Source organism: Nicotiana tabacum, chromosome 6 (assembly GCF_000715075.1).
Source record: "Nicotiana tabacum cultivar K326 chromosome 6, ASM71507v2, whole genome shotgun sequence".
In the NCBI taxonomy this organism is placed as follows: Eukaryota; Viridiplantae; Streptophyta; class Magnoliopsida; order Solanales; family Solanaceae; genus Nicotiana; species Nicotiana tabacum.
In genome coordinates, this window is record NC_134085.1 from 10,722,798 (window position 1) to 10,748,463 (window position 25,666).

Below are 25,666 nucleotides of genomic sequence, written 5' to 3' on the forward strand. Positions count from 1 at the left end.
GGTAATAGTCTTTACCTTGTTTTCAATTGCGTGTAGTGTTTCTTTATCACATTAATTGATTCCAAGTGGTGACTTTAGGAACTTGTTTAGTTCTTGATCTTTCAAGAATACGTTTCTTGATCTAAATTCGTTCTTTTGATATCATAGAATCATAACTTTCATTGAACTGGTGCAGCATCAATATTTACTTGTTTAGAACGAGTAAATAGTCTTTCTTATAGTTCAGATCGTCATCTTTCACCTCATTTTTGAATCATCGAATTCTGAGTCCTAAAACTTGAGATACGTCGTTTCTTGAAACTGGCCCACAAACTACATTTTCGTTTCAAGATCTTGATCCTGGTCGGTTGGTTCTTTGTTAACTCGAAGAATCACATCATGAAATCTTGGATATTTGTTGGATATCCCACTGATCTCTCTCAAGGGTAAAGTTATCTTTGTGTGACCTATAGGTCACATGTTCAATCCGTGAAATCAGCCATTGATGTTTGCATCAGGATAGGTTACCTACATCATACCTCTTTGGGTGCGGCCCTTCCTCAGGTCCTGCGTGAACGTGAGATGCTTCGTGTATCGGTGTACTACAACAAATTAGGCTTTTAACCACACCCGAAAAGTGTGGTCTAAACTAACAGAAAGTATGATTTTTGATCATATACCACACTTTTCGACCTACGGCAACACTTTTCAAGGGGTGGCCTAACAAGCGTAACTTTTGCTCTAAGGCTACGCTATTCATAAGGCAAAGGCTACACTTGACTATGGCCACACTTTTCATGTCCTAAGGCTACACTTCTAAAGCGGGGTCTTTATTACCTCATAGGCCATGCTTTTCAAGTGTGGCTCCTAAATTAGCTGCACTTCTAAAGCATGGTCTTTGTTACTAAGCTTTTAAAAAAAATTATATTTTTTTGTATATATCCTATAATTGTATTTATTAATAAATACATATTTTATCACATATTTGAGGTCATTACTTAAGTATAAAGATCTCAAGTACTTCATTAATCAATAAAAAAAGAGATTGTTTTAAACACATACATGCAATTTACTTCGAAAAAGGAATACATTTCATATACTACAATCAACCAATAAAGCAAATTGCTTCAAGTAGCGTGCTAAATATGAACTTTACAAAATCAAATGTATTGTCCAAAAGTCTTCATCATTAACTTCAAATGGATCAAACCGACTTTGGCCACCACTTTTAATTGCATCACAAGAATTTTCCTACACATTGAAAAAAATCAAATATTAAATAAAAACCAATAGAGTGCAAACTAAAGGGAGAAGATTTCACATGTAATTTTCATACATTATGAATAATAATGGAGATTATCATCAGAACTCATTCGATACAACACAGGAACAATATGTTACTTAAATTCAATTCACACACCAGGTGCACTTGCCAAAATGTTGCATTCGTGGTAACATAACATCACAAAAATGCAATACGTGAAAATATTCAATCAGATCAGAAGCTAGACTACGTTTCTATTTTGATAGTGACTCAAAAACAGAACCCTCTAGTTCTATGTACTAGCAGTAGCACCAAGTGGAAATCCCTATGAAAATGGTGATACTAATGCATAAAAGAGAATTCACCATCCCAACAATAGTACTAATATCTTACTTTAGCATGTATAAAGAATAAATGAATAAAAAAGTACCCTTCCAAGAATTGGACTATGAGTTAGATCCAAAGGAATTTGAAAAAATTTGGTCTCTAGCAGCCTCTGCGTTACTTGAATCATCGTAGAAGGATAAGGTAGCTAACACATCTAAATGAGATATGATAGAAGTTATAAATTATAAGGACCTTGACTGATTCTATTGTTCCTTCAGTTTGAGTAATACTTGCGAAAAGTAAACCACTTTGATGTCAAGGTCACAATTCTTCATTGGCACATCAAACCTATAAAAGAAAAGAGTATTGTGAAATCTTTAGTTAGAAACGTTATTAGATACATTTCTTTATTTGTGGCGAAACAGAGAAAAGAAAATATTTCAGTACGTGTAATTTTTTATTTTCTCTCACAATATGAGAATTTTTTTAGCTACAACACTAATAAACAATTATATTAGAGCAAGCCTGGCTTTGGATTTCAATCAATACATATTTTCAGAAAGGAGACCTGCAAGTTGAATCACATCTTCTTGTCGGTAAACCACTGCAAAGTTTGATAAAAGACAAGAAATTCTTGGATTATCCATTTTATAGAAGTTTCGAAAGGAGTGGAGCTAGACACAAGATAACAATGTCTAGTACTGGCTCCCCTAAACTCGATACTACAAAAGGCAAGAATAATAGTTAGACATAAAAGAGTGCTTAAGTCTACAATTGTATCGAACTAGTGAGTTAGTTGACTATTACATAGATCTCTTATCATATACAAAAAGTAGTAGTACCAAAAAAACAGGGACAATTTTCATGTGCAAGAAAATATTATCTTTGACAAGCATAGCTATATTCCAGTATCATAGAGCATGTCTTTGACAAACACAAGTATCGTTTTGGTGGACGCCAAATGATTTTGAAAAACAAATGTTGGCTAAAATAGACTATTATAGTAGACAAGTAATTTCACTATATTAAGAACAAATTTACTTAAGACGCATATAGAATAAGTTTTACATAAAGAGGCAAATCACAAGTTCCAAAAAATATTTTGATTTTTAGGGGAGAGGGGAGGCCGATAATTTCTTCACTTTGTTACTAAGCTTTAATGAGACGTGATAGCAACAGACACTATGCTACAATAGAAAATGATACTTGTATTCTTTGCTTACTGAATTTTGTAAAAGAATTAAACATAATATTTAAAAAGGATAATGTCAATCTATAGATAAATACATAATTTTAGACAAGAAATTGTAGAATAGCATGAAAACATGGAAATGACAAACTCAACAATATTTAAGACTTCCAGGCAATTTAGACAGAAGGAAATTAAATTTCATAAAAGAGCTTCAAGGGTAGTATAAATCAAACATATACATAATTCAGGAAGAAGTAATTAAATCATGTAATATAGGACCATGAAACTACCTAGACTTTTTTTTTTCACTCTGAGACAATAATAGTATATGCCCATTTTACATACAAGTCAAGATATTTTATCTGCTGCTACTTTGTTCAAATTGTTCTTCCTCTAACTAAAATTGTATAATTTCTTATTACACTTCTATTGATTCACTATGTTCAATCCAAGCATGTAATTATTTAGTCAAATGTCACCGATCCAATTAACAATTTGTGTAGTCTCAAAATATTTGAATCCTCCAATAAAAACAAAAGCTTTTAGTTTTATTCAAGTCAATCAAGTTGAGTTTCATCAAAGAACTTTGATATAGCTAAATCCATGAGTTTCGTAGCTCTTTATCATTTAAGTTGAAAGTTCAAATACCCTTGGCAATCCCCTACTCTTCCTTCATTTCCCAGAACAAGCAAAACAAACTTGACTTTTTTTTAAAAAGAAATGCTTTATTGACAGGAATAAAGGTATTTAAAAGTAGGTAAAATAATTTAGACGATAAAGGCAGTATAAAAAAATTCTAATATAATGATTTCAAGCCTCTCATGCTAAACCCACAAATGATCTATCCAAAAACTGAGATTAAAAGATCTACAAATCGTTTAACTCAAGTTTTTCCCAAATTCATAAGAAAGAAACAATATCATAAATTCCCTGAGAAATTCATTTATTCTGTATTCCGAAGCAAATCTAAATACTACAATTTTTTGATTAAACCGAGAAACTGAATGAAAGTAGAATATCCTGTATATGGTCTCAAAAGAAATAGAAAAAACCTGAATGCCAAACCTTTCTTGTTGTCTTGAGAAACTGACTTATGTAACTCATATCTTAGGAGGAATCAAATAAAGTAAATTAGATCTCCTGCTTCTGAAGAGAGTCACAAGTGAAATCATTTTCTTCTTTTCCTTTTTTGACGAAGATTGGGTGCAATGAACAGTTTTTTTTTCTAAATCAAGTGAAGAAGGTTGTGGGTTTCAAACCCTAAAGTAAAGGGACAACTGGAATCGCTTAGACTTTTAGTGAAAATTTTTAGAGGGGAAGTGAGAAATTTTAGAGGGAATAGTTTAAGTGGGAAATTTTTGTGCTAATATTTTTTAATTCAGACCACGTCTGCACCGCATTACTTTTAATGTACCAAGGACAAGGATAACGCTTGTAAAGTGTTGCTTAATATCAGAATAAGCGTTCTCAAAAATTTTAACACTAGGCAACACTTGCAATGTGTAGTCTTTGCATATAAAGAGCACGCTTTACCGGTGTAGCCCAAACTCCGTTGCCAAAAGCTCTTATCAAAGGCCACCCTTACAAAAGCGTTCTTATTGCTACTTTTGGCAACATTTTTGAAGCGTTGCCTATAATAAGTGTTGCCTTAGGCCAATTTTGTTGTAGTCGGTGTCCTTTTTTCCCACTAATCCCTGTCATCTTGAAATTAAGAATAAAAAAAGGCAACCGGATGCACGAAGCATCCTACGTGGTCTAGGGAAGGGCCGCACACCCAAGGGTGTGATGTAGACAGTCTATCCTAATGCAAATATTAGTGACTGCTTTCACAGCTCGAACCCGTGACCTATATATAACCTCCACAAATATCCTCATCTCTAGATTTAGCAATCAAACGTTAGCTAACCAAAATGATCGAAACTACCTCAAACAATTGAGAAAATGATAGAAACTGCCTCAAACAATTGAAAAATGATAGAAACTGCCTCAGTTTGCATTGTCTGTTAAGATAAACTGAAGGCAATATTAATTTAACGGAAATAGCAGCATCTCAAAATTTTCTTCCCGTATTTTCCTAAAATACAAATATTTTCTTCACCAAGAATCCAGTCTTGACATAGCCAACCTTATTTCCGTTAAGAATCCCATTAACAAAAGAGGATTTAAATTATATATAATAGCCATAACATGTTTTATATTTCAGGTGAATAATCTTACTTATAGTGAACAGTGACCTATAATGAAAATTATTTTACATTATCAGTATTTAGAAGTTAAACTCAAATAAATGAAAAGGTTTAACCTGTATACATTTATCTCAGGTAAGTGAGCTTGATAATAATAGCAATGAACTGCTACGATGATGTAAAAGATTAATGCTTTTGACTGTATAGAGCCATGTGTCTGCTGGTTATAAGCAGAAGGTGCTTGCCCTTTGCACTCCTGATTTTATGTTGTTAAACCACCTCAAATAGAAAAATCAACCTTCTATTCTTTATTTATTTATTTAATTTGTCAAAATTGTGACGAAGAGTTGCTCCGGTTTTTAGAGTTTTTGGCTAAAAATATCTCTCAACTATGGCTCAAACCTAAGGTACATCCTTATCTTATTAGATTAAACAAAAAATATCCCTTAGTTATTCCAAAAATTGCAACAACCATCCTTCCGTTTAATTTCCGTCAAGAAACTAACAGCATAAACCAACACATGTGACTTCAACCCTCAATCTCCCAAATGTGTCTCTCAGCCCGATCATCTTCCACCTTCATAAACCTAAGACTTGGAAACTAAACTTTCTTTCATTTTTAACTTCATAAAATAATATAGAACAAAGTCAGACGAAGAAGATATTATAAAGGAGGTTATTCTTCTAAACCAAATTAAAACACGTGACTTCCCTCTCAATCTCCTGGTCAAAAGAAATGCTCAGAGCTTTTAATCATCATATGTTGGTGATGATTTATCATAGAAACAACTCAGTGAATTTTATATTGCTTTCTACCATACTTCAACTTTATGGGTATGTTTACAATTCACAGATTATGATAAGATAGAGGTTCTTTTGAGTCAAATCATATAACCTGAAGTCTACTATATAAACGAATTAAAATATGCTAAATTTAGTTCACTGAATAATGTGACCTGAAATTCACACAGAACGTGCATAAAGCATTTTACCAAAACAGGTAAGTGGCATCTCTGACTTAGCAGATCTTAATTATTGTATAGTTATTTTCTAGATTTTCTTAGTAAAGACAATAATCTCTTTCAAGATGAAGAAGATGTAGAGAACAAAAAACTAAACCAATCCCACTCGTCAACTACATTACCCAATTAAAACATTGTTGGAACAAGAAAGAAGAGAAAGATTATGGACTTGACTTTAATTTTACTTTTTTTCATGAAGCGTAAGTACAGCTTAGAACGGCAAATTGTGTCAAAACAATAGCTCTTTCAGTTTTAATGACGTAAAACTGTGAAAGAGTTGGAGTTTAGAATGAACAAAAAATTTTCAAAGCCTTGCTTCGGTGAAGGTTGAATACAAAGGGAGGGATAGAACAAGGAAATTTTGGGGAAAAGTCACATGCTTGACATGTGTTTTGGTTGATACCGTTAGTTCTTGACAAAAACTAAACGGAAGAATGGTTAATGCAACTTCTAGATTAGTTAAGGATGTTTTTTGTTTACTTTAGTAACACAAGGATGTACCATAGATTTGAGTCATAATTGAGCCAAAAACTCCTGGTTTTTACATAGCAATCAGATGAAAAAATGAAAAAAGGAAGGTTTAAATAGGCAATATCCCCAAATAGGGGTGGGTATAGTTTGGGCAAATTCGAAATCCAAACCGAAATCCGATTTTTTTTTGGATTTTTGGTTTAAATTTTCAGATTACGGATTGGATTTTAGATTTAATTTCTAAATTTTTTGAATTTCGGATTGGATATTGGATTTTGTACTTTTGATTTTTGGATATCCAAAAATCAAAATTTTTATATTTTATATTTAGTCCATTATCCATTTGCCAATAGTAATAAGTTCAACACCCTACCAATTAGATATTATCTCATATATTCAATATTAATTACTAAGTTACTGTCAAAGTACTATCTATTTGGACATGATTTTACTATAACTGCTTCTTATCGGGCGTATGATTGTCTCTGCTGTATTTTTTTAATAATGATTTTATTACTTGAATAATTTATTTGGATGATTATTGCGGCAAGAATGAGGAACTTTTCAAGCAATTTAACATGAATACTTCATTTGGATATTTAATTTTTGTAAAAAGTAGAAACATCTCAACTTATTCGGTCAAAACCGAAAATCCATAATATCCAAACGATTAATCCAAAATCAAACTTAAAAAATCCGATTCAATCCAAACTTATTTGGATTGTCATTTATTAAATCCGAAAATCAAAAATCCAAACCGAAATACTCATATCTAATTCAAATTGCCCGAACGCTCACCCATATCCCCAAACTGCTCAATTAAGTTACAATTTAAATAACTACTATTAGATTATTTTTGTTAATTATATGAATCAGAATTAAATACTTATGAGCAAGAATGCATGTGGTTATTTTATTTTCAGGTGTTTTAAATTTTAGTTTAAATAAAAGCTCTACCTGTCGGATTATGAGCTGTATTTTGCCACGTCTAATCCACATAACCAATACAGCTATCATGTTTTTATTGTATAATGTTGTATTTTCTTTTCGTAGTAGGAAATGGAATGATTGAACCTACTAGTTAGTATGTTTTTATTTATATACTCACATCGTCCCTTGGAAAAATAATTATTTACAATGAGATATATGAAAGTAATAAATCTTATCGTTGTTGACCATTATAATTTATATTAACTTAACAATACTATTTAATGGGAAATTATTTTTCCAAATGTGCAAATGAATTGTGATCAGTCACAATCACTAGATTTGTTAACCTTAAGTAACTACAGCAAATGAAAATGGCGCTATCATCCATTTTGCCCAAGATCTGATGATCATCACTTTCCAACCATTAATTGTGTTGTTTTCTTTTCCTCTTTTGTCCGATATTTTTATATCAACAAAAATACTAAACTTTAGTATTAACATTAGTCATTGGATAACTTAAAATTTGAAGGAAAAATATTTTATTATTAATATCTCTTAATGATCTCTACAAGTCTTTATTTCCTCCACAAATCACCACACATAAAATAAGTTATCAATACTCTTATTTATAATAGTACGAAATCTATTTTAACTAGAAATAGGAAAGTATATTCTTATATTAGTTCTGACTACAAATCCTATTTAGACATAAATTAAAAAAATCAAATCCTAAAAAACGAAGGTTTTCTATTACAATTTTGAATTAGTTTTCCAATAAATTTTATTTAAAATATTTAGTGTTTTTTGAAAAATAAATTATTTATTACATTTTCTCTTCAAATATACCTTTATTGCGACTTACATCAGGTGGTCACTTATGCGGCCTTATATTTAGAAGTTGGCCACTTTATCAAAATAAGGCCTGCAGTCTAAATATTAGTTTTGAATATTTAACTTTAGATCAGGTGACCATTTTCGAAGAGCAGCCAATGGATTAATTTTAAGGAAGTGACGAACTTCTAAATTCAAATTCATAAAAGTGGCTATTTGTGAAAATATCCTCCACGCTGCTTCAACTAAATAAGATATTTGAGGGAGAAATAAAGAGTGTTTTAGATAAATATTTTTGTAATTAAAACTATTAAGCTTCTTTATTTAGGACCGTACAAAAATAATAAGAACCTATTAGGAAAGTCACACAGGAATTGAATTTTGGTGTAATTAGGCAGTTTGGCATATTTGTCCGGCCAAGTAATTACTTGGTCGGTATGAAATTGGATGTAATTGAGAGGGTGTAGTTACTTCTCTAATTTTCAAGGGGATGTGAAGATTGGTGGTAATTACACTGTATAATAAAAAAGTAATGTAATTTTTTATTTTTTTAAAAAATGTTAAGTACTATTCTTTTTATAATATTTTATTTTATTTCTCTTAATCTCATTTTAACCTTCCAACATGCTGCTTATGTTGTGCTTCCATATAATTTTGTAACTTCTCATATTTTGCTTCTTCCTTTTCTATTTTCTTTGTTTCTTTGTTGGTAAACACAATTTCATATTTTACTAGCTTTATTTTCTATTCATTAGTATTAAATAATTATTAAGAAGAAATATATATTCTAAACTCATATTTATCTTTTTATTATTCAAAAATACAAAATTTTATTCATATGAGTTGGTAAAATTTTAAATCCATAATCAAAAATTTTGTTAATTATTTTAAGTTAAGATGTTATTTATTTAAAAGATAGTCAAAATACCTAAAGTTCTTTCCGATATTAGTTACCATAATTATTTAATATTTTTATTTTTTAAAATATGGCTCAAATACCTGAGTATACATCATATCTAGCATTTTTTATATATTCATGTATTTATCACACATTAATGAGTTAGTAAAAAACTTAAACCGTTATTATAATTTTATTTAATTAGTTTAAGTAATAATATTATTTATTTGATAGATACTTACTACTTGTAAGACATTATATTTATCAATTTATAATTATTTAATATATTTAATTATGTAATTATACTTGTTTAATTAATTATGACAATGAAAATTATACTGTAATTACAATCTAGCAAACAAACAGATCATTATAATTAATATATTATATAATTATCAGAATATATAATTACTATTGTAATAATTCCACAATATAATTACATATGGCTTTCAAACGGACTCTAAAAACATGTAATATGAAGCAAAAGAGTAAGAAAAACACATCATCATTCACAGTAATTACAGCATTGTAGCCACGTGACCTCAACATAAGGTTCTCGAACAATGCAAAACCTGTATTACGTTCAATTCTGCGTGGTGAATTTTTATTGGTTGGAGTGGAAGGTGCAGACGAAAGGGTTATTTACTTGTAAATAAAATTTACTGAATCTGACCAAAATTTGTGATGCTTTAACTGTAACTGGCCCATATGTTCTGCTGATTATAAGCAGAAAGTATGGTGTCCTTTGTCCTCTGATGTTATGTTGTAACCACCAAAATAGAAAATCGACAAATAAAAAAAATCTCTTTGCATTTCCTATGCACCCAAAAAATTAAAAAGAGAACAGTATTCACATATTGCCCAGTTAAAAATTAAATAAATAAAAATATTCTTGATAATTAAAAAAAATAGATAAAGGAAAGAGTTGTGGAGTCAGCCTTCGAGCAACAGTCAAGTTGCCTTAGGTTGTTTACATCACGCCCCTGAGATACGACTCTTTTTCGGATCCCACACGAATACGATATAGTTTGTGCAAAGGTATGTTAGATGCTGTAGATAAAGGAAAGAGCCTACTATACTAACCACATGACAATAAATTATTTATTTTGAAGTCAAAGTATAACATGGGAAATCAGTATCTCACCGTATCACCTAATATGCCAACTACTCCAAAAAAAAAAAAAAAAATCAAATCGTCAAGCAAATGTATTTTTTTTAGTACACCAACAAACTCTTTATCTACTACAGATCCTGACCAAACTAGTATTATAATTGTGTCTTGCTCAATCAGTAACATCATTAGCTTTCTTGTCTCAATCAACCCTTTTCACTTTCTTCAATCTGAAGGGAAAACAATAGTATAGTATTTTATTTTTTATTTTTTTCAAGGGAAATGGAAACTCTGCTCCTAGAATATAAAGTTCTTAAGTAATTCTTAACTCTATTTGTACAAAGTTATTGCCACTATATAATATTAAAAATAACAACAACGACAATAACAATAACAATAAATCCCGCATAATCCTATAAGTAGAGTCTGTGGCGTAATATATACACAGACTTACATTTAAAGGGGAAAAGGTAAAAAGATTATTTTCGATACGGTTTTGGCTAAAGAAAAGATGAAAAAAAAGTAGCAACAAACTATATAATATTAAAAAATACAACAAATATATTTATTCTATAGTATACTCCTACCTACCTACCTAAGAAGGAAATTGATTTATATATATATATATATATATATATATATATATATATATAAATCAATATCCTTCTTAATTAGTTAGAAGCTGGTATGACAAACTAAAATTAATCATTTAGCCTTTCTTTAATAATAAGTCCCTTTGAGCTCTTCTTTCCATTTTTAATTATTTCATACTCCTATTTTATATAACACTTCCAAATTCCCAAACCAAAAATCTTGGAAATCCTCGCCCCATCTCTCCTAAAACTCCTATTTTTTTCTTGTTCTTTTTTCACTCTCATCCTGGATTCTTCTCCCAAAGAAAAAATGAGATCCAAAAGCCAAAACCCCATTAATTATAAGCTCATTCTCATTGGTTTTTTCTTAGTTTTTCTACTATTTTTAGTACTTAGATCAACTTTTTCACCTTCTACTCCTCAACAAACTCAATCTTCATCTTTAATTCACCCTTCAAACTCATCAGAAGATCAAGAAAATACTGAAGATAAACCCTCAATAGCTTGTCCTTCAGTTCCTTTAACACAAACATGCAATAAAATCTCCCCATCATTATCAAATGCTTTAGTCCATTATGCAACTTCAAATGTAACCCCACAACAAACAATCAAAGAAATCTCAGTTTCCTTAAGAGTTCTTGAAAAAAAATCCCCTTGTAATTTCTTGGTTTTTGGCTTAGGTCATGACAGTTTAATGTGGACAGCACTTAACCATGGTGGCCGCACAGTTTTTCTTGAAGAAGACAAGTCATGGATAGAACAAATACAAAGCCAATTACCAAATCTTGAATCACACCATGTTGTTTATGATACAAGAATAACTCAAGCTGATGAACTAATGGAAATTGGAATGAGTAATGAAGATTGCAAGAAAGTAACAGATCCAAGATTTTCTAAATGTCAACTAGCTTTAAAAGGGTTGCCAAAAGAAGTATTGGAAATTGATTGGGATTTAATTATGGTTGATGCACCAACTGGTTGGCATGATGGTGCACCAGGTAGAATGAGTGCAATTTACACGGCTGGTTTGATTGCTAGAAATAAAGAAAATGGAGAAACTGATGTGTTTGTACATGATGTTGATAGAGTTGTTGAAGATCAATTTTCAAAGGCTTTTCTTTGTGAAGGGTATTTGGTTGAACAAGAAGGGAGGATTAGGCATTTCAATATTCCTAGTCATAAGGCACGTTTGGGTAGACCTTTTTGTCCTTAAAATTTAAGAGGTATTTCAAGATTTATTTTTATTCTCCCACTTTACTATAATTTCCGTGAGAATAAATTTTTCCCCCATATTGGTGGCTAAGAAGGGGAATCTTAGAGCAATGGTGCAGTTGTCTTCGTGTGGTCACGGGTTTGAGCCGTGAAAGCAGTCTTTGATGTTTGTATTAGGATAGGCTGTCTTCCTTACATCTTTAGAGGTGCGACTCTTCCCGGATCTTGCATGAATACGGAATATATACTTTGTGCACCGAAGTGCCCTTCCCTTCTTGGTTGCTACATGTATTTTCATTTTTCTTGCTTGATCTGCCTATGGATGTACATTGAGGGATATGTTTAATTGGTTCTTCCTTTTGTTTTTATTATTTCCTTTGATATAAAAAATATAATAATATGGGGATTGATTTTTGATGGTGGAAGTTTAATTTTATTTGTGAGGCTATTTAATTCTATATAATTTCCTTCCTTCCTTATTGAACTTCAAAAATTTATCTATGACATTTTCTTTCCTACTATTTTTTTTTTGGGATCTGAATGTCCAATTGAGGTCATCCAAAACGATCAACTTGGCTCTTAAACTTATAAAAGGAGCGTTCAATTTTTGAAACAGAAAAATCTGCTTTTGCTTTTATCGTTTAAGTGTATGAGGTAAATCGTTGATTACTTATATTCGAGATATCCTCCTAGTGCAAAAAGAAGCATTTGTTATATGTGGGCTAAGGATGGAATGAAGAAAGGAAATCAAGGAAAAGAGATAGGCAATAAAACAAAACTCACGTGAGAGGCACACACTGAATTGGACGGTTGAGATACATCAATAAAATAAAGGGCTTAGATTTGTTATCAACTCTCTAACGAATTTGGGCCAGCGGAAGGAGTTTATAACGGAATTGGGCCTAACTAATTGGGCAGTTATGATCTGGTAATTTCTGTTATTTCCTCTCCCGGCTCTCTTTCTCTCTCTAACCTTCTCATTCTCTTCTTCCTTCTCTCTAACAACCTCCGTTAATTCTACAGGTGATAGCTTGGATTCAATGGAGATTAGATGCATTTGAGATTAGAAGCTTTGTTCTTAGAGTGACTTTCAATTCTCAATTCGTTGGTTCACTTGTAATATTTGAACAATTCAATAAAATCACCATTTCAGTCCCAAATTTGTATTTCAATTCATTAGTATATTACAATTGGTATCAGAGTCTCTTCCTGGCCAGTACAAAATGACAGGAGCAGAAACAAGATCTAAAGCTACAGACGAGTCTCTGAAGAAGTTAGAGACGCAATTCCAACAGTACATGATTACAAATGATGAAAGATTAGAAAATATGGGGAAAAAACTAGAATTGTTCCCTGGAAAAGCTGCTTCCTCCACAAGATGGACTTCTGAGCAGTGCGCCAATGGAGAGTCTCTCAAATGTTAGGCCAATCACCAGACCATGGGTGGGGGAGAACAGGGATAACCCAGGAGGACGGAACAATGGCCATTCGTCTCAATCGCGAGTGGAAATGCCTTACTTTGATGGAGTAGATCCTTGCGCATGGTTGAGGAAATGTGAAAGGTTCTTCCAGCATAACCACATCACTGATCCACAACAAAAGCTTGAGGAGGCTGTCCTTCACCTCAATGGTAAGGCTGAATCCTGGTTCTTTTCCTATCACATAAGTAAAGGAGTAGTAAGATGGTCAGATTTTACTACTGAAATTTGTCGTAGATTTGAGGGTGCATCTAACAGCAAATTAAACCTAATTGGGAAATTCAAAAAAGTAGAACAAACAGGACCAGTAGACGAGTATTTGGAGAAATTTGAAGAACTCAAAGCTTGGGTGTTAATAAGGAATCCTACTATACCAGAAGAGTTCTTCCTAGAATTCTTCATAGAAGGATTAAAAGAAGAAATTAGGCATACAGTTAAAATGTTAGATCCCTATTCATTCAACAAGTTAGTAGAGAAGGCCAGGCATAAGGAGAACCTATTGTAAGCTGTTACTAAGGCTGGGAAATCACAGTGGAACAATGGACCAACTACAGGTTACTATTCCCAACCTATTAAGAGTTCAAATGGGGGTCCCAGTTATTCTAATAACAAGCTATTTGAGAGTAGAAAGGCTCAAGGTTTGTGTTATAAGTGTGGAAAAAAGTATCACCCTGGGCATCAATGTAAACCTAGGCAACTGAATGCTATATCAGCAGCTACTGAGGAGGACTTAGAAGCGGCCCGGTAGCAAGAAGAAACAATGGTAATACAAGAAGAAAAGATAGTGGATGAGGCAATAAGCCTAAATGCACTATCTGGCACTGAAGTTCCCAACACCATCAAGTTGAGAGGTGAGGCCAAAAAGAATTCTCTAACTATTTTGCTGGATTCAGGAAGCACACACAGCTTTTTGGATATGGAAGCAGCCAGAAAAATAGGTTGTCTTATTGCAGAAGCTGTGCCCATGAGAGTGACAGTAGAAAATGGCAACTACTTAATTAGTTTGCACATTTGCCATAAATTCAGGTGGAAAATACAAGGTGTAGAGATTGAAGATACAGTCAGAATAACTAGGCTGGGTGGCAATGACATGATATTAGGGAGTGATTGGATGAAAAGGCATAATCCAGTCCTACTTGACTTTGTGGAGTATAAAGTGCAAGTAACTCACAAGGGGAAGAGGGTATAACTTAAAGGAATTTACAACCAAACAGAGCTAAAGAGCTTGTCAACCAATGGAGTGAGACAACTACTTAAAAAGGGGCAGGCCATATGGTCTCATTTATTCACAATTTCAGCAGAAGAAGTGACATAATCAAGTATAATACTTGCAGCTATTGACAAGGTAGTGAAGCAGTTTCCAGATGTCTTCCTGGAACCAACATCCTTGCCTCCAAAGAGGGCTCATGACCATTACATTCCCCTGAAATCCGATGCAAATCCTGTAAGTATTAGACCTTACAGATACAGTTTTTTTCAAAAAAATGAAATAGAGAAACAGGTGAGTGAAGTGCTCAACAATGGTATTATACAGCCAAGCCATTCCCCATTTTCATCCCATGTTTTATTAGTCAAGAAAAAAGATGGAAGTTGGAGGTTTTGTATTGACTATAGAGCTTTAAACAACATGACTATTAAGGACAAGTTTCCTATACCCTTAGTTGATGATTTAATGGATGAATTATGTGGGTCATGCATATACTCTAAAATAGATTTAAGGGCTGGTTATCATCAAATAAGAATGGGGGAAAAGGACATTTATAAGACTGCATTTAGAACACATTTGGGGCATTATGAATTTAGGGTAATGCCCTTTGGACTGACTAATGCTCCTTCCACCTTTCAGTCACTTATGAACCATGTTTTTAAGGATTATCTTAGGAAGTTTGTGTTGGTGTTCTTTGATGATATTCTAGTATACAACTCTACTGTGGAGGACCATGTTCTACATTTGAGGAAAGTACTGGAGATATTGAGGATGGATCAACTTTTTGCTAAATTGTCCAAGTGTTCTTTTGGCCAGCCCAAGGTAGAATATTTGGGGCACATAATATCAGGAACCCTTCAAAGATTGAGGCTATGACTTCTTGGCTTACTCCTAAAACTATTAAGAGCCTTAGGGGGTTTCTTGGGTTGACAAGATACTATAGGAGATTCATCAGGTCATATGGGGTTATAAGCAGACCCCTAACCAACTTGTTGAAGAAAAATGGCTTTCACTGGGATGCAAAAGCTGAGACCTCATTTCAAGCCCTTAAACAAGTCATGTCCAGTGCACCTGTGCTAGCATTGGCAGATTTCAACAAGCCTTTCATAATTGAGACTGATGCTTGTTTTAAAGGGATGGGGGCAGTCCTAATGCAAGAAGGCAGACCTATTGCTTATTTCAGCAAAACTTTAGCTCCTAGACATTTGGGACTATCTACATATGAGAAGGAATTCATGGTTGTACTATCAGCCGTAGATAAATGGAGACATTATCTCCAGGGAGGCCATTTATAATAAGAACAGACCATCACAGCTTGAAGTATCTACTAGAGAAAAGAGTGACCACTGCTCTACAATAGAAGGGTCTTACCACATTATTGGGACTTGACTATGAGGTGCAATATAAAAAGGGTGCTGAAAATAGGGTGGCTGATGCATTATCCAGGAGACAGGAGGAAGAATCATCATTATTTGCCTTATCTTCTACTGAACCTACTTGGATGAGTGAGGTGGAGCAAAGTTATGAGCATGATCCTGATGCTCACAAATTGATCACTGAATTGATAACAAATACCAACAGCAGTTCCAATCATACCTTACTGCAGGGAATTTTGAGGTATGACCAGAAGATCTACATTGGCAAGGGAACAGATCTAAGGACTAAGATTTTTGAAGCACTGTACCAATCCCCCTTGGGAGGACACTCTGGGTAGCAGGGCACTTATAAAGGATGAGGATGATTTTCTATTGGCCTAATATGAAGAATTATGTCTATAAATGGGTTTCCAAATGTGATACTTGCCAAAGGGTGAAGACTGAAAACATACATACACCTGGACTCTTACAACCCTTACCAATTCCTGAGTTACCATGGCAGGACATAGCCATGGATTTTGTGGAAGGGTTACCTTCATCAGGCCACAGAAATGCTATGCTAGTGGTGGTGGACAGGCTTACCAAGTATGACCATTTCCTAGCTCTCAAACATCCCTTCATAGCACAAGATGTGGCTGACCTGTTTTTGAGAGACATTTACAAACTACATGGGTTGCCTAAGACAATTATTTTTGATAGGGACAGTGTGTTCACTAGCCAGTTTTGGCAGAGACTATTCAAGTCCATGGGGGTCAAGCTGAATATGTCCACCTCTTACTATTCTCAAACAGATGGTCAGACGGAGAGGTTAAACAGATGCTTGGAAGCTTATCTAAGGGCTATGGTGTTTACTAATCCTAGGCAATGGGTTAAATGGTTGCCCTTGGCAGAATGGTGGTACAACACCAACCATCACACCTCCTTAAAGACTACTCTTTTTCAGGCATTGTATGAGTTTGCACCACCTCAGATTCCCTTGGGGTCACTACCCCAACCAGCTCAGACACAGGCCGGTACTTGGATAGCACAAAGACAGCAAATGTTACAGATTCTTAAGGACAACCTCACTCAAGTCCAAGCAAGAATGAAGTTTTATGCCGATAAGAACAAATCTGACAGGGTTTTAGAGGTGGGCGATTGGGTTTACCTAAAGCTTCAACCTTACAGGCAAGCTTCAATCACAGTAAGGAAGAACCTTAAGCTAAGTGCTAAATTTTATGGTCCCTACAAGGTTCTACAAAGAATAAGGTCAGTAGCTTACCGGGTGGAGTTACTGTCGGGATCTCAGATCCACCCTGTGTTCCACGTTTCTCAATTGAAAAGGCGTGTAGGTCCTAACATCATTCCACAGCCACAACCTCCGATCTGCGATGAGGATGGCTGTATCTTAGTCCAACCAGTGGCAATCTTGAAAAGGAAGATGGTGAAGATGAATAATGGAGTGGGTGTCAACGTTTTGGTTCAATGGGCTAATTTGAGGACTGAGGATGCAACTTGGGAAGATTGGGGATATATCAAAAGCAAGTTTTCAGAGTTTGTGGCTAATCTCTGACCTTGATGACAAGGTCATTGTTTTCATCGGATGGGTATTGTTATATGTCGGCTAAGGATGAAATGAAGAAAGAAAATTAGGGAAAAGATATAGGCAATAAAACAAAACTCACGTGAGAGGCACACACTGAATTGGACGGCTGAGATACATCAATAAAATAAAGGGCTTAGATTTGTTATCAACTCTCTAACGGATTTGGGCCAGCGGAAAGAGTTTATAACGGAATTGGGCCTAACTAATTGGACAGTTATGATCTGGTAATTTATGTTATTTCCTCTCCCAGCTCTCTTTCTCTCTCTAACCTTCTCATTCTCTTTTTCCTTCTCTCTAACAACCTCCATTAATTCTACAGGTGATAGCTTGGATTCAATGGAGATTAGAAGCTTTGTTCTTAGAGTGACTTTCAATTCTCAATTTGTTGGTTCACTTGTAATATTTGAACAATTCAATAAAATCACCATTTCAGTCCCAAATTTGTATTTCAATTCATTAGTATATTACAGCATTGGACCAAATATGCCCATATCAATACGACGAGTCATCAGCACTTGAATTTGAATAGTATATGGCTATCGGCAATGGTGAATTCGCTGGTTTGAATTGGAGCAGTTGAAGATGGCAAATTGATAAAGAGGAAACTTACTGCTTTGATTATTTGGCCATCTAATTCCTATAATCATAATCATAATCTCAAGCCTACGCACGATTTTCAGCCTAGGTCAAGCAGGCTCTCCGTTATGTCCAAGGCCCGAGATTTTTGACACGATTGTAGGAGTTGGGAGTTTTGCCTTTATTTTTTTAATGAATTTTCAGGCAAAATTTTGTAGCACTATTCTTTTATTGAATTTGCATATAGGAATCAAAGCATATAACTGTCCAATATTAATATATTATACTTATGCGAATGTACCTACTTTATTGTCTTGAATTTGCATTGGAATAAAAACATATCTAATTTCCTGGTTTACTTATCGAAACTTTACATGTATACTCATTAAAGCTACAACGGTTTAGTTGAACTCATAATTTTTTACGCGAAATATAAATTTATGTATAAAATCTACTACAATTGCAATAAATAGTATGAAAACTCATAATTTTAAAAATATAATGAGTTCAATACTAAAAGTCTTAAAAGTTAAACCAATAAAGTTTTAAATTCTAGATTCGCCTCTATATCAACGATATTTTTGTTTCTCTATTAAAAATTTAATATGATAGGTTTTATTTTGTCTAGCATGTTGCTTGCTGAAGTGGTAATAAACCTGAAACTCTTAGGACTTTGGGTGATTGAATGTTAGAGCTAGGGGTGCTTATCGGGCGGATCAGGCGATTATTTACTCTTAACGATTTGACTTATCGATTATCGACTTTTAAATGTATTAATCGACTAGTCATCCGATAAGATATCGAGCAGATTGGTATCGGTTTAGCTATTATTGGGCGGTTATCTGGCGGTTATCGGTTTAGTTTCAGTAAATTGAAACATAACATACTTCAACACAGTGTTGGGAAGTACATGCCCGAGACAACAATATAGTCAACATTTCTCATACACTAGATGATGCAAGCCCGTGCTAAGCACGGGCCCAACATTGCATTTTGCAAAACAAGTTATTATTATTTTTCTTAGAGAAAACAAAATTCTTATTTTATCAAATTGATCCAGAGATGTTCACTTAATGGTAGCAACTGTCGCTATTATTTTCGTGCAATATTAAGAAATTTACTTTTTTGACGTGATCAAATAAATTGTCATAATATCACTGCTAGATGAGATTATCTTGAGGACAAATATTTCTAAAATAAAAAAACTCATTATGAATATAAAGCAAGGTATTTCCCATGACAAAACTCACATTGAAATTGCAAATTAGGAGTAGTGCAATTATTTAAATTAAAGTACGTTAGTACATCTGCTATGTAAACATGTAGAACACATGCACATTTGGACACTCCCAACAATATTCATATGCTAAACTGACATTGGCAAAGGTATGTTGCAGCGCATGGAAGTTGATAACTCCTTTTAGACTCTTCGTCTCATCAGAAGATAGTTTGAATTGGACAACAGAGAAATTCCATCATGAAAAGTCTCAATATTCACTATAACATGCCTCCGCTTTGAGCGCACAAAACAATGCTCTATAATTTCCAGCGAAATCATATGCAGCTTTAAATACATGTTGGAGGTTTTTAAGCAAACCATATCTACTTCAGCTAGATTATTTTTTATATAATTTAAGAGAACAGATATAAAAGTTTGTTTTTTGTACTGAAGATCTTTTGGTAGAAGGGAATTCATATAGTAAATGGATGGTGAAATCTTAAACTAAATAGAATCTCATTCTCACAAACTAATATGTCATGATAAAGTTGAATCATGATCTTCCTTAAGTATTTTACACACTATACTGACACCTTAAAAACTCCACAGCAAAACAAAATGCAACTCTTGCATTTATTTTGTTTGAATGATATACTCGGAATCACAATCTAATGTTTCAAACTGCCAAGTGGACCAATATAATTAAAGTAACCCAAGAGCATATCAAAATTCCTATTAAGGTAGTACAACAAATATTTCCGACATCATATGATATCTCAGGGGAGTATTATTTAAACCTCTTTAAACGGGATAAGGCTCTAATTTGAACAAATTTAAGCACTGAGTAGGTTCTTAAAAATCACTCAAGGTAAACGACAAAAAGATAAGATTTAGTTTAAGTGCGGTAAACTAAAAAGGGGCAAAAAAATAGTTTATCATTCAAACAAAAACTAAACTTAAAATTGTTTAGTGAACTTATTCCAACTGCTAAAAGTATCTGGTCCTTGTCATTTCACTTCTTAGTCTAGAAATATATTCTATCGGAGCCTGCTACTAATAGCGATGTCTTGTATACTCGTAAAGGCGACAGTGGAATACGTCAATATGGCCAAGAAAAAAAGTGGGTTGTTTGCCCTAAATTTAGTACGTGGCTGTAGTTTCTCTTATGTGATTATCCAATTTCAATTATAGGAAGTTGGACTCAAGTAGATTAACGATAGTTGGTATCTATTATTGCATTGTAACTTCAAGCTCTTTATGTATCTGACAAATTTGTCTAATTAAATTAATTACCAACTGAGATGAGGTAGAAGCCTAGGCAAATGTTCACATAATCACGATTAAACGTAGTGCTATAGACTATTGAAAATAAGAACTGATACTTTATAACCTCTTTGACGAGAGAAAGATGGGTCTCTTATGACAATAAAAGGACGATAAAATACCACTTGAATTATTACAATAGAATGTTCAAAAAGACGACGATATAGATGTCTCACATTGTCTTAATTTCACCCCAGAATTCATATATACTTTGACCTTCATAATGCTAAGCTCAAAGAGCTATTATGGTTTACAAACTTTTCACAAGGAAGTTTTGTTTATTGTTTATTGTTTATTTAAATCTGACACCAAATAGAGACAATAAAAAGTACAGTCTCATTCAAAGCTTGCATGACACAGCAAACATAAACGACATAAATTATATTATGGTATTACTAATACGAAGAGCATAAATTCTTAACAGTGATACAAAATACACTTCATTCATTCCAATGACACATACAAAATAATAGTTTTGTATAAAGTCATAGTTTATGTATTGATTCCATTAAATAAAATAGCATAAACTTACCTTTTTAGGGTGACAGTGCCTCTAACTATATTTCAGAGTTCCTAAAAATAAAGACAACAAATAATTTTATTTTGACAACAGTTTATCTGTAATAATGAGTAAAAGAATTTGTAGTAACATGTTCAGATAGGAATTTACAAAGCTAGGTGTAATAAACGGTTAATCTTAATCAATACAACTTAGTATTTCTGAAAACATTGAATGCAGCAACATTCTATCACCTTTTATTAATTTATTAAACACTCAAAAAAAGTACATTACCCAAGAATATAATTCTGTCACAACAGTCCATTTAATCGGCAAATAAAGAAATAGACAACGAATTGACAACGACATCCATTCCATCTCCGTTTTAATGTGTACTCTGCTATATATCTAAAGGCCTAAGCTCGGAGTTCCAAAAGAGGGGCATCATAAAAAAGCAGCCTATACGAAATCTGGAAGAGCAACGAAGTAGAAATCAAATTCCAACGATGACATTTTGTAGGTAATTCTTTCACAGTAGCAATGCATAAATTTCCAAAACATAGAATACACCTGAATAAAAAAACTAAAAATTGAGGATCCGTACGATAATTTCAAGTAGCAGAAGAAGATTTGTACTCAAAAGTCCGGGAATTAATTTAAATTGTTGTCTTGACACATAACATGCATAGATCCTGTCTCTAAAATGTGCTAAAATCAAGAGATCATTTTAGTTGATGACAAATTCAACTAAGTACCAACTTCGAAATTCATATTAACTTCCAAGAATATGAATTAGTAGAAATGGGGAAGACCGAAGAGAACCGAAAGAAAAAAAGGCATTTGTCACTAACTCCAGCCATAAAACTGGGAAGACATAAGAGAAATGGAAGAAATTTTGGCTAAAAATAAGAAAATCATACCTGAAATTAATTATAACCCCAATCCGAGTAGATGGAACGTATTGAAAGGGCAGTCTTTAGAAGACTGAAGAAAAAATAAAAATCATGCAAAAATAACAGATTAAGGGCGAAAAGAGAAACAAAACGAAAATGAATGGCCGAAAAACATTGAAAAGATAACTCATTATTTTTTAATGGTCCACTGTATAATGCTCCATCTACAGTGAAGTCCTCAGGTTTCTCCCTCTCTTTGAGCCACGCATATTCATTTTGCTGTTCCTCAGGCACTGACCAGCCATCTACTGTACTTTCAACATATCAACAACGCAAAAGAAATTAGACAGAAAAATAAATAGTTACCTAATCTTATTTGCATCCATGAAATCTCTATGTGCTAGAGTAGTAGTAGTGTGATCCATCTTAGAAATCATGTCTAGGATATATGCTTATCATGTTGGGACCCACTGAGGTCATTTCTACTGTTGAGTTATTTGCTTACATTGTAATTACATACTCAGTCATATGCATCATTTGCATATCATATCTCATTCTCTGTCACCATTAATTGATACATCACATCAGCATTTTTGGTTGATTTTCATGACATTGTGAGCCTGAGAGAAGATCTATCAGAGGCAGTTTGAGCGTCTCCGGCAGGGTTTTATGACTGTTACTCAGTACAAGACTAGGTTTATTGATTTGGCCCGTCATGCTCTACTTATACTTTCCACCGAGAGAGAGAGAAAGAGGAGGAGGTTCATTGAGGGACTCATCCAGCCTATTCGACTTCAGATGGCTAAGGATACGAGGAGTGAGATTTTTTTTCAGCAGGCGGCTAATGTCGCCAGGAGAGTTGAGATTTAGTAGTGCCTCGTTTGGAGGTACGGATTCATATGGTAGAGGCCATCCTCCTAGGCCGTTTCAGTCAGCACTTCAGGTTTCTCACGGCGCTTCAGGTGGTCGTGGTTCTCATATGCAGTACTCTAATCAGCAGTCCTACAGTGCACCCCCAGCTCCTATCAGTGCATCGCCGCTCCAGAGTCTTCGGGGTGGTTTCAGGTCGTCAGGGTCAGTAGTCTCAGCAGCCGAGGGCTTGTTATACTTTTGGTGATATGGATCACCTAGCTAGATTTTGCCCTCGAGCATCGAGTAGTTCTCAGCATCAGGGTTCTCGTGCCATGGTTCAAGCACTGAGTGTTCCACAGCCTGCTCAACCAGCTAGAGGTGGAGGTAGAGGTGCTAGAGGTGGAGGAAGAGGTTTTAGAGGTGGAGGTCAGGCAATAGAGGTGGAGGTCAGCCAATAGCAAGTCGTCCCAGAGATGTAGTTCAGAGTGGTGGGGCCCAGCCCCGATGTTATGCTCTTCCAGCCAGGCCTAAGGCTGAGGCTTCCGATGCAGTTATCATAGGTACTATTCTGGTTTGCAGTAGAGATGCTTCAGTGGAGTGAATTACTTAGTAACTTTAGATTGACGGGGTAGTTTCTTAACTGATGCCCCTTGACTCCACATCTGTAACATACATTGGTACCATAGTGACACAACGAGGATGAGGTCCGTTAAACTAGATCGTATCCATCATTCATGTATAGTTGTGATTGGGGGTCTTGAGACTCGTGTAGATTTGTTACTTCTGGACATGGTTGATTTTGATGTCATATTGGGGATGGACTAGTTATCACCTTACCATGCTATCTTGGACTGTCATGCCAAGACTGTGACCTTACCCTTGCTGGGTTTACCTTGTTTAGAGTAGAGAGGGACTCCTGGTCATTCTACCCGTAGTGTTATCTCTTATGTGAAGGCTCGACTTATGGTTGAAAAGGGGTGCTTGGCCTATTTGGCATATGTTTGTGATTCTAGTGCCAAGGTTTCTTCAATTGATTCTGTGCCTGTTGTTCATGAATTTCCTGAGGTATTTCCTTCAGACATGCCGGGTATGCCACCCGACAGGGATATTGACTTCTGCATTGATTTGGCTTCGGGCACTCAGCCCATTTCTATCCCGCTGTATCGTATGGCCCCGCCTGAGTTGAAGGAGTTGAAGGAGCAGTTGCAAGACTTGCTTGAAAAAGGCTTCATTAGACCTAGTGTCTCGCCTTGGGGTGCGCCGGTGTTGTTTGTTAAGAAGAAGGATGGATCGATGAGTATGTGTATAGATTACCGGTAGTTGAACAAGGTTACAATCAAGAATAAGTATCCATTGCCGAGGATTGATGATTTGTTTGATCAGCTTCAGGGTGACAAGGTATTTTCGAAGATTGACTTGAGATCTGGCTACCATCAGTTGAGGATTAGGGCATCTGATGTCCCTAAGACAGCTTTCCGCACTCGGTATGGGTATTATGAGTTCTTGGTAATGTCATTCGGGTTGACAAATGCCCCAGCAGTTTTTATGGATTCGTTTGTGATAGTCTTCTTTGATGATATTTTGATTTATTCCCGCAGTCGGGAGGAGCATGAGCAGCATCTAAGAGTGGTTCTTCAGACTTTGAGAGATAGTCAGTTGTATGCTAAGTTTTCGAAGTATGAGTTCTGGTTGAGTTCAGTTTCTTTCTTGGGTCATGTTGTTTCAGCAGAGGGTATTCAGGTAGATCCGAAGAAGATAGAGGTAGTCAAGAACTTGCCTAGACCAGCATCAGCTATAGAGATCCGGAGCTTCTTGGGTTTAGTAGGCTATTATCATCGCTTTGTGGAGGGGTTTTCGTCTATTGCAACCCCGATGACCAGGTTGACCCAAAAGGGTGCCCAGTTCAGGTGGTCGGATGAGTGTGAGGCGAGCTTTCAGAAGCTCAAGATAGCTTTGACTACGGTGCTAGTGTTAGTTTTGCCCACAGGTTCAGGGCTATATACAGTTTATTGTAATGCATCTCGTATTGGACTTGGTGCGGTGTTGATGCAGGATGACAAGGTTATTGCATATTATTTGCTCAGTTGAAGATTCATGAGAAGAACTATATGGTTCATGATTTGGAGTTAGCAGCCATTGTTCACGCGTTGAAGATTTGGAGACATTATCTATATGGCGCGTCATGTGAGGTGTTCATAAATCACAAGAGTCTACAGTATTTATTCAGGCAGAAGGAGCTAAATTTGAGGCAGAGAATGTGGTTGGAGCTATTTAAAGGCTATGATATCACCATCTTATATCAGTCAGGAAAGGCCAATGTGGTGGCCGATGCTTTGAGTAAGAAGTCAGCCAGTATGCCTATCTTGCGTATATTCCGGATTGTGAGAGACCGCTTTCTTTGGATGTTCAGGCTTTGGCCAATCAGTTTGTGAGGTTAGATGTTTCTGAGCCCACCCGTGTATTAGCTTGCACAGTCGCTCGTTCTTCTTTATTGGAGCATATTCGAGATCGGTAGTATGATGATCCTCATTTGTGTGTCCTTAGCGACACGGTGCAGCACGGAGGTGCCAAGCATGTTACATTAGGAGATGATGGAGTTTTGAGACTACAGGGTCAAGTTTGTGTGCCTAATGTGGATGGAC

The 25,666-nt window shown here is 34.7% G+C and overlaps 1 protein-coding gene and 1 long non-coding RNA gene across 4 annotated transcripts; one reads left to right on the plus strand and one right to left on the minus strand.

Moving 5' to 3' along the window:
- Positions 1 to 983: 983 nt before the first annotated feature.
- Positions 984 to 4,312, minus strand: LOC107772800 (uncharacterized). 2 transcript variants are annotated; one of them, XR_001645151.2, is made up of 3 exons: positions 3,828 to 4,312; positions 1,674 to 1,918; positions 984 to 1,230 (listed from the first exon to the last, which is right to left on the minus strand). It is a non-coding gene; the product is annotated as an uncharacterized LOC107772800 (long non-coding RNA). The 2 variants fall into 2 exon arrangements; XR_001645152.2 differs by having other exon boundaries at positions 1,823 to 1,918; positions 3,828 to 4,302.
- A 6,575-nt stretch (positions 4,313 to 10,887) lies between these two features.
- LOC107772801 (glucuronoxylan 4-O-methyltransferase 3-like) lies at positions 10,888 to 13,183 on the plus strand. 2 transcript variants are annotated; one of them, XR_001645153.2, is made up of 3 exons: positions 10,888 to 12,027; positions 12,710 to 12,944; positions 13,040 to 13,183. XR_001645153.2 is itself a non-coding variant. In XM_075254548.1 (2 exons), exon 1 carries the CDS (start codon positions 11,115 to 11,117, stop codon positions 12,015 to 12,017), a length of 903 nt encoding a protein of 300 aa, XP_075110649.1. In that variant the 5' UTR covers positions 10,888 to 11,114; the 3' UTR covers positions 12,018 to 12,027; positions 13,040 to 13,057. The 2 variants fall into 2 exon arrangements, 1 of the variants encoding a protein (XP_075110649.1); XM_075254548.1 differs by lacking the exon at positions 12,710 to 12,944 and having other exon boundaries at positions 13,040 to 13,057.
- The last annotated feature ends 12,483 nt before the right edge of the window (positions 13,184 to 25,666 follow it).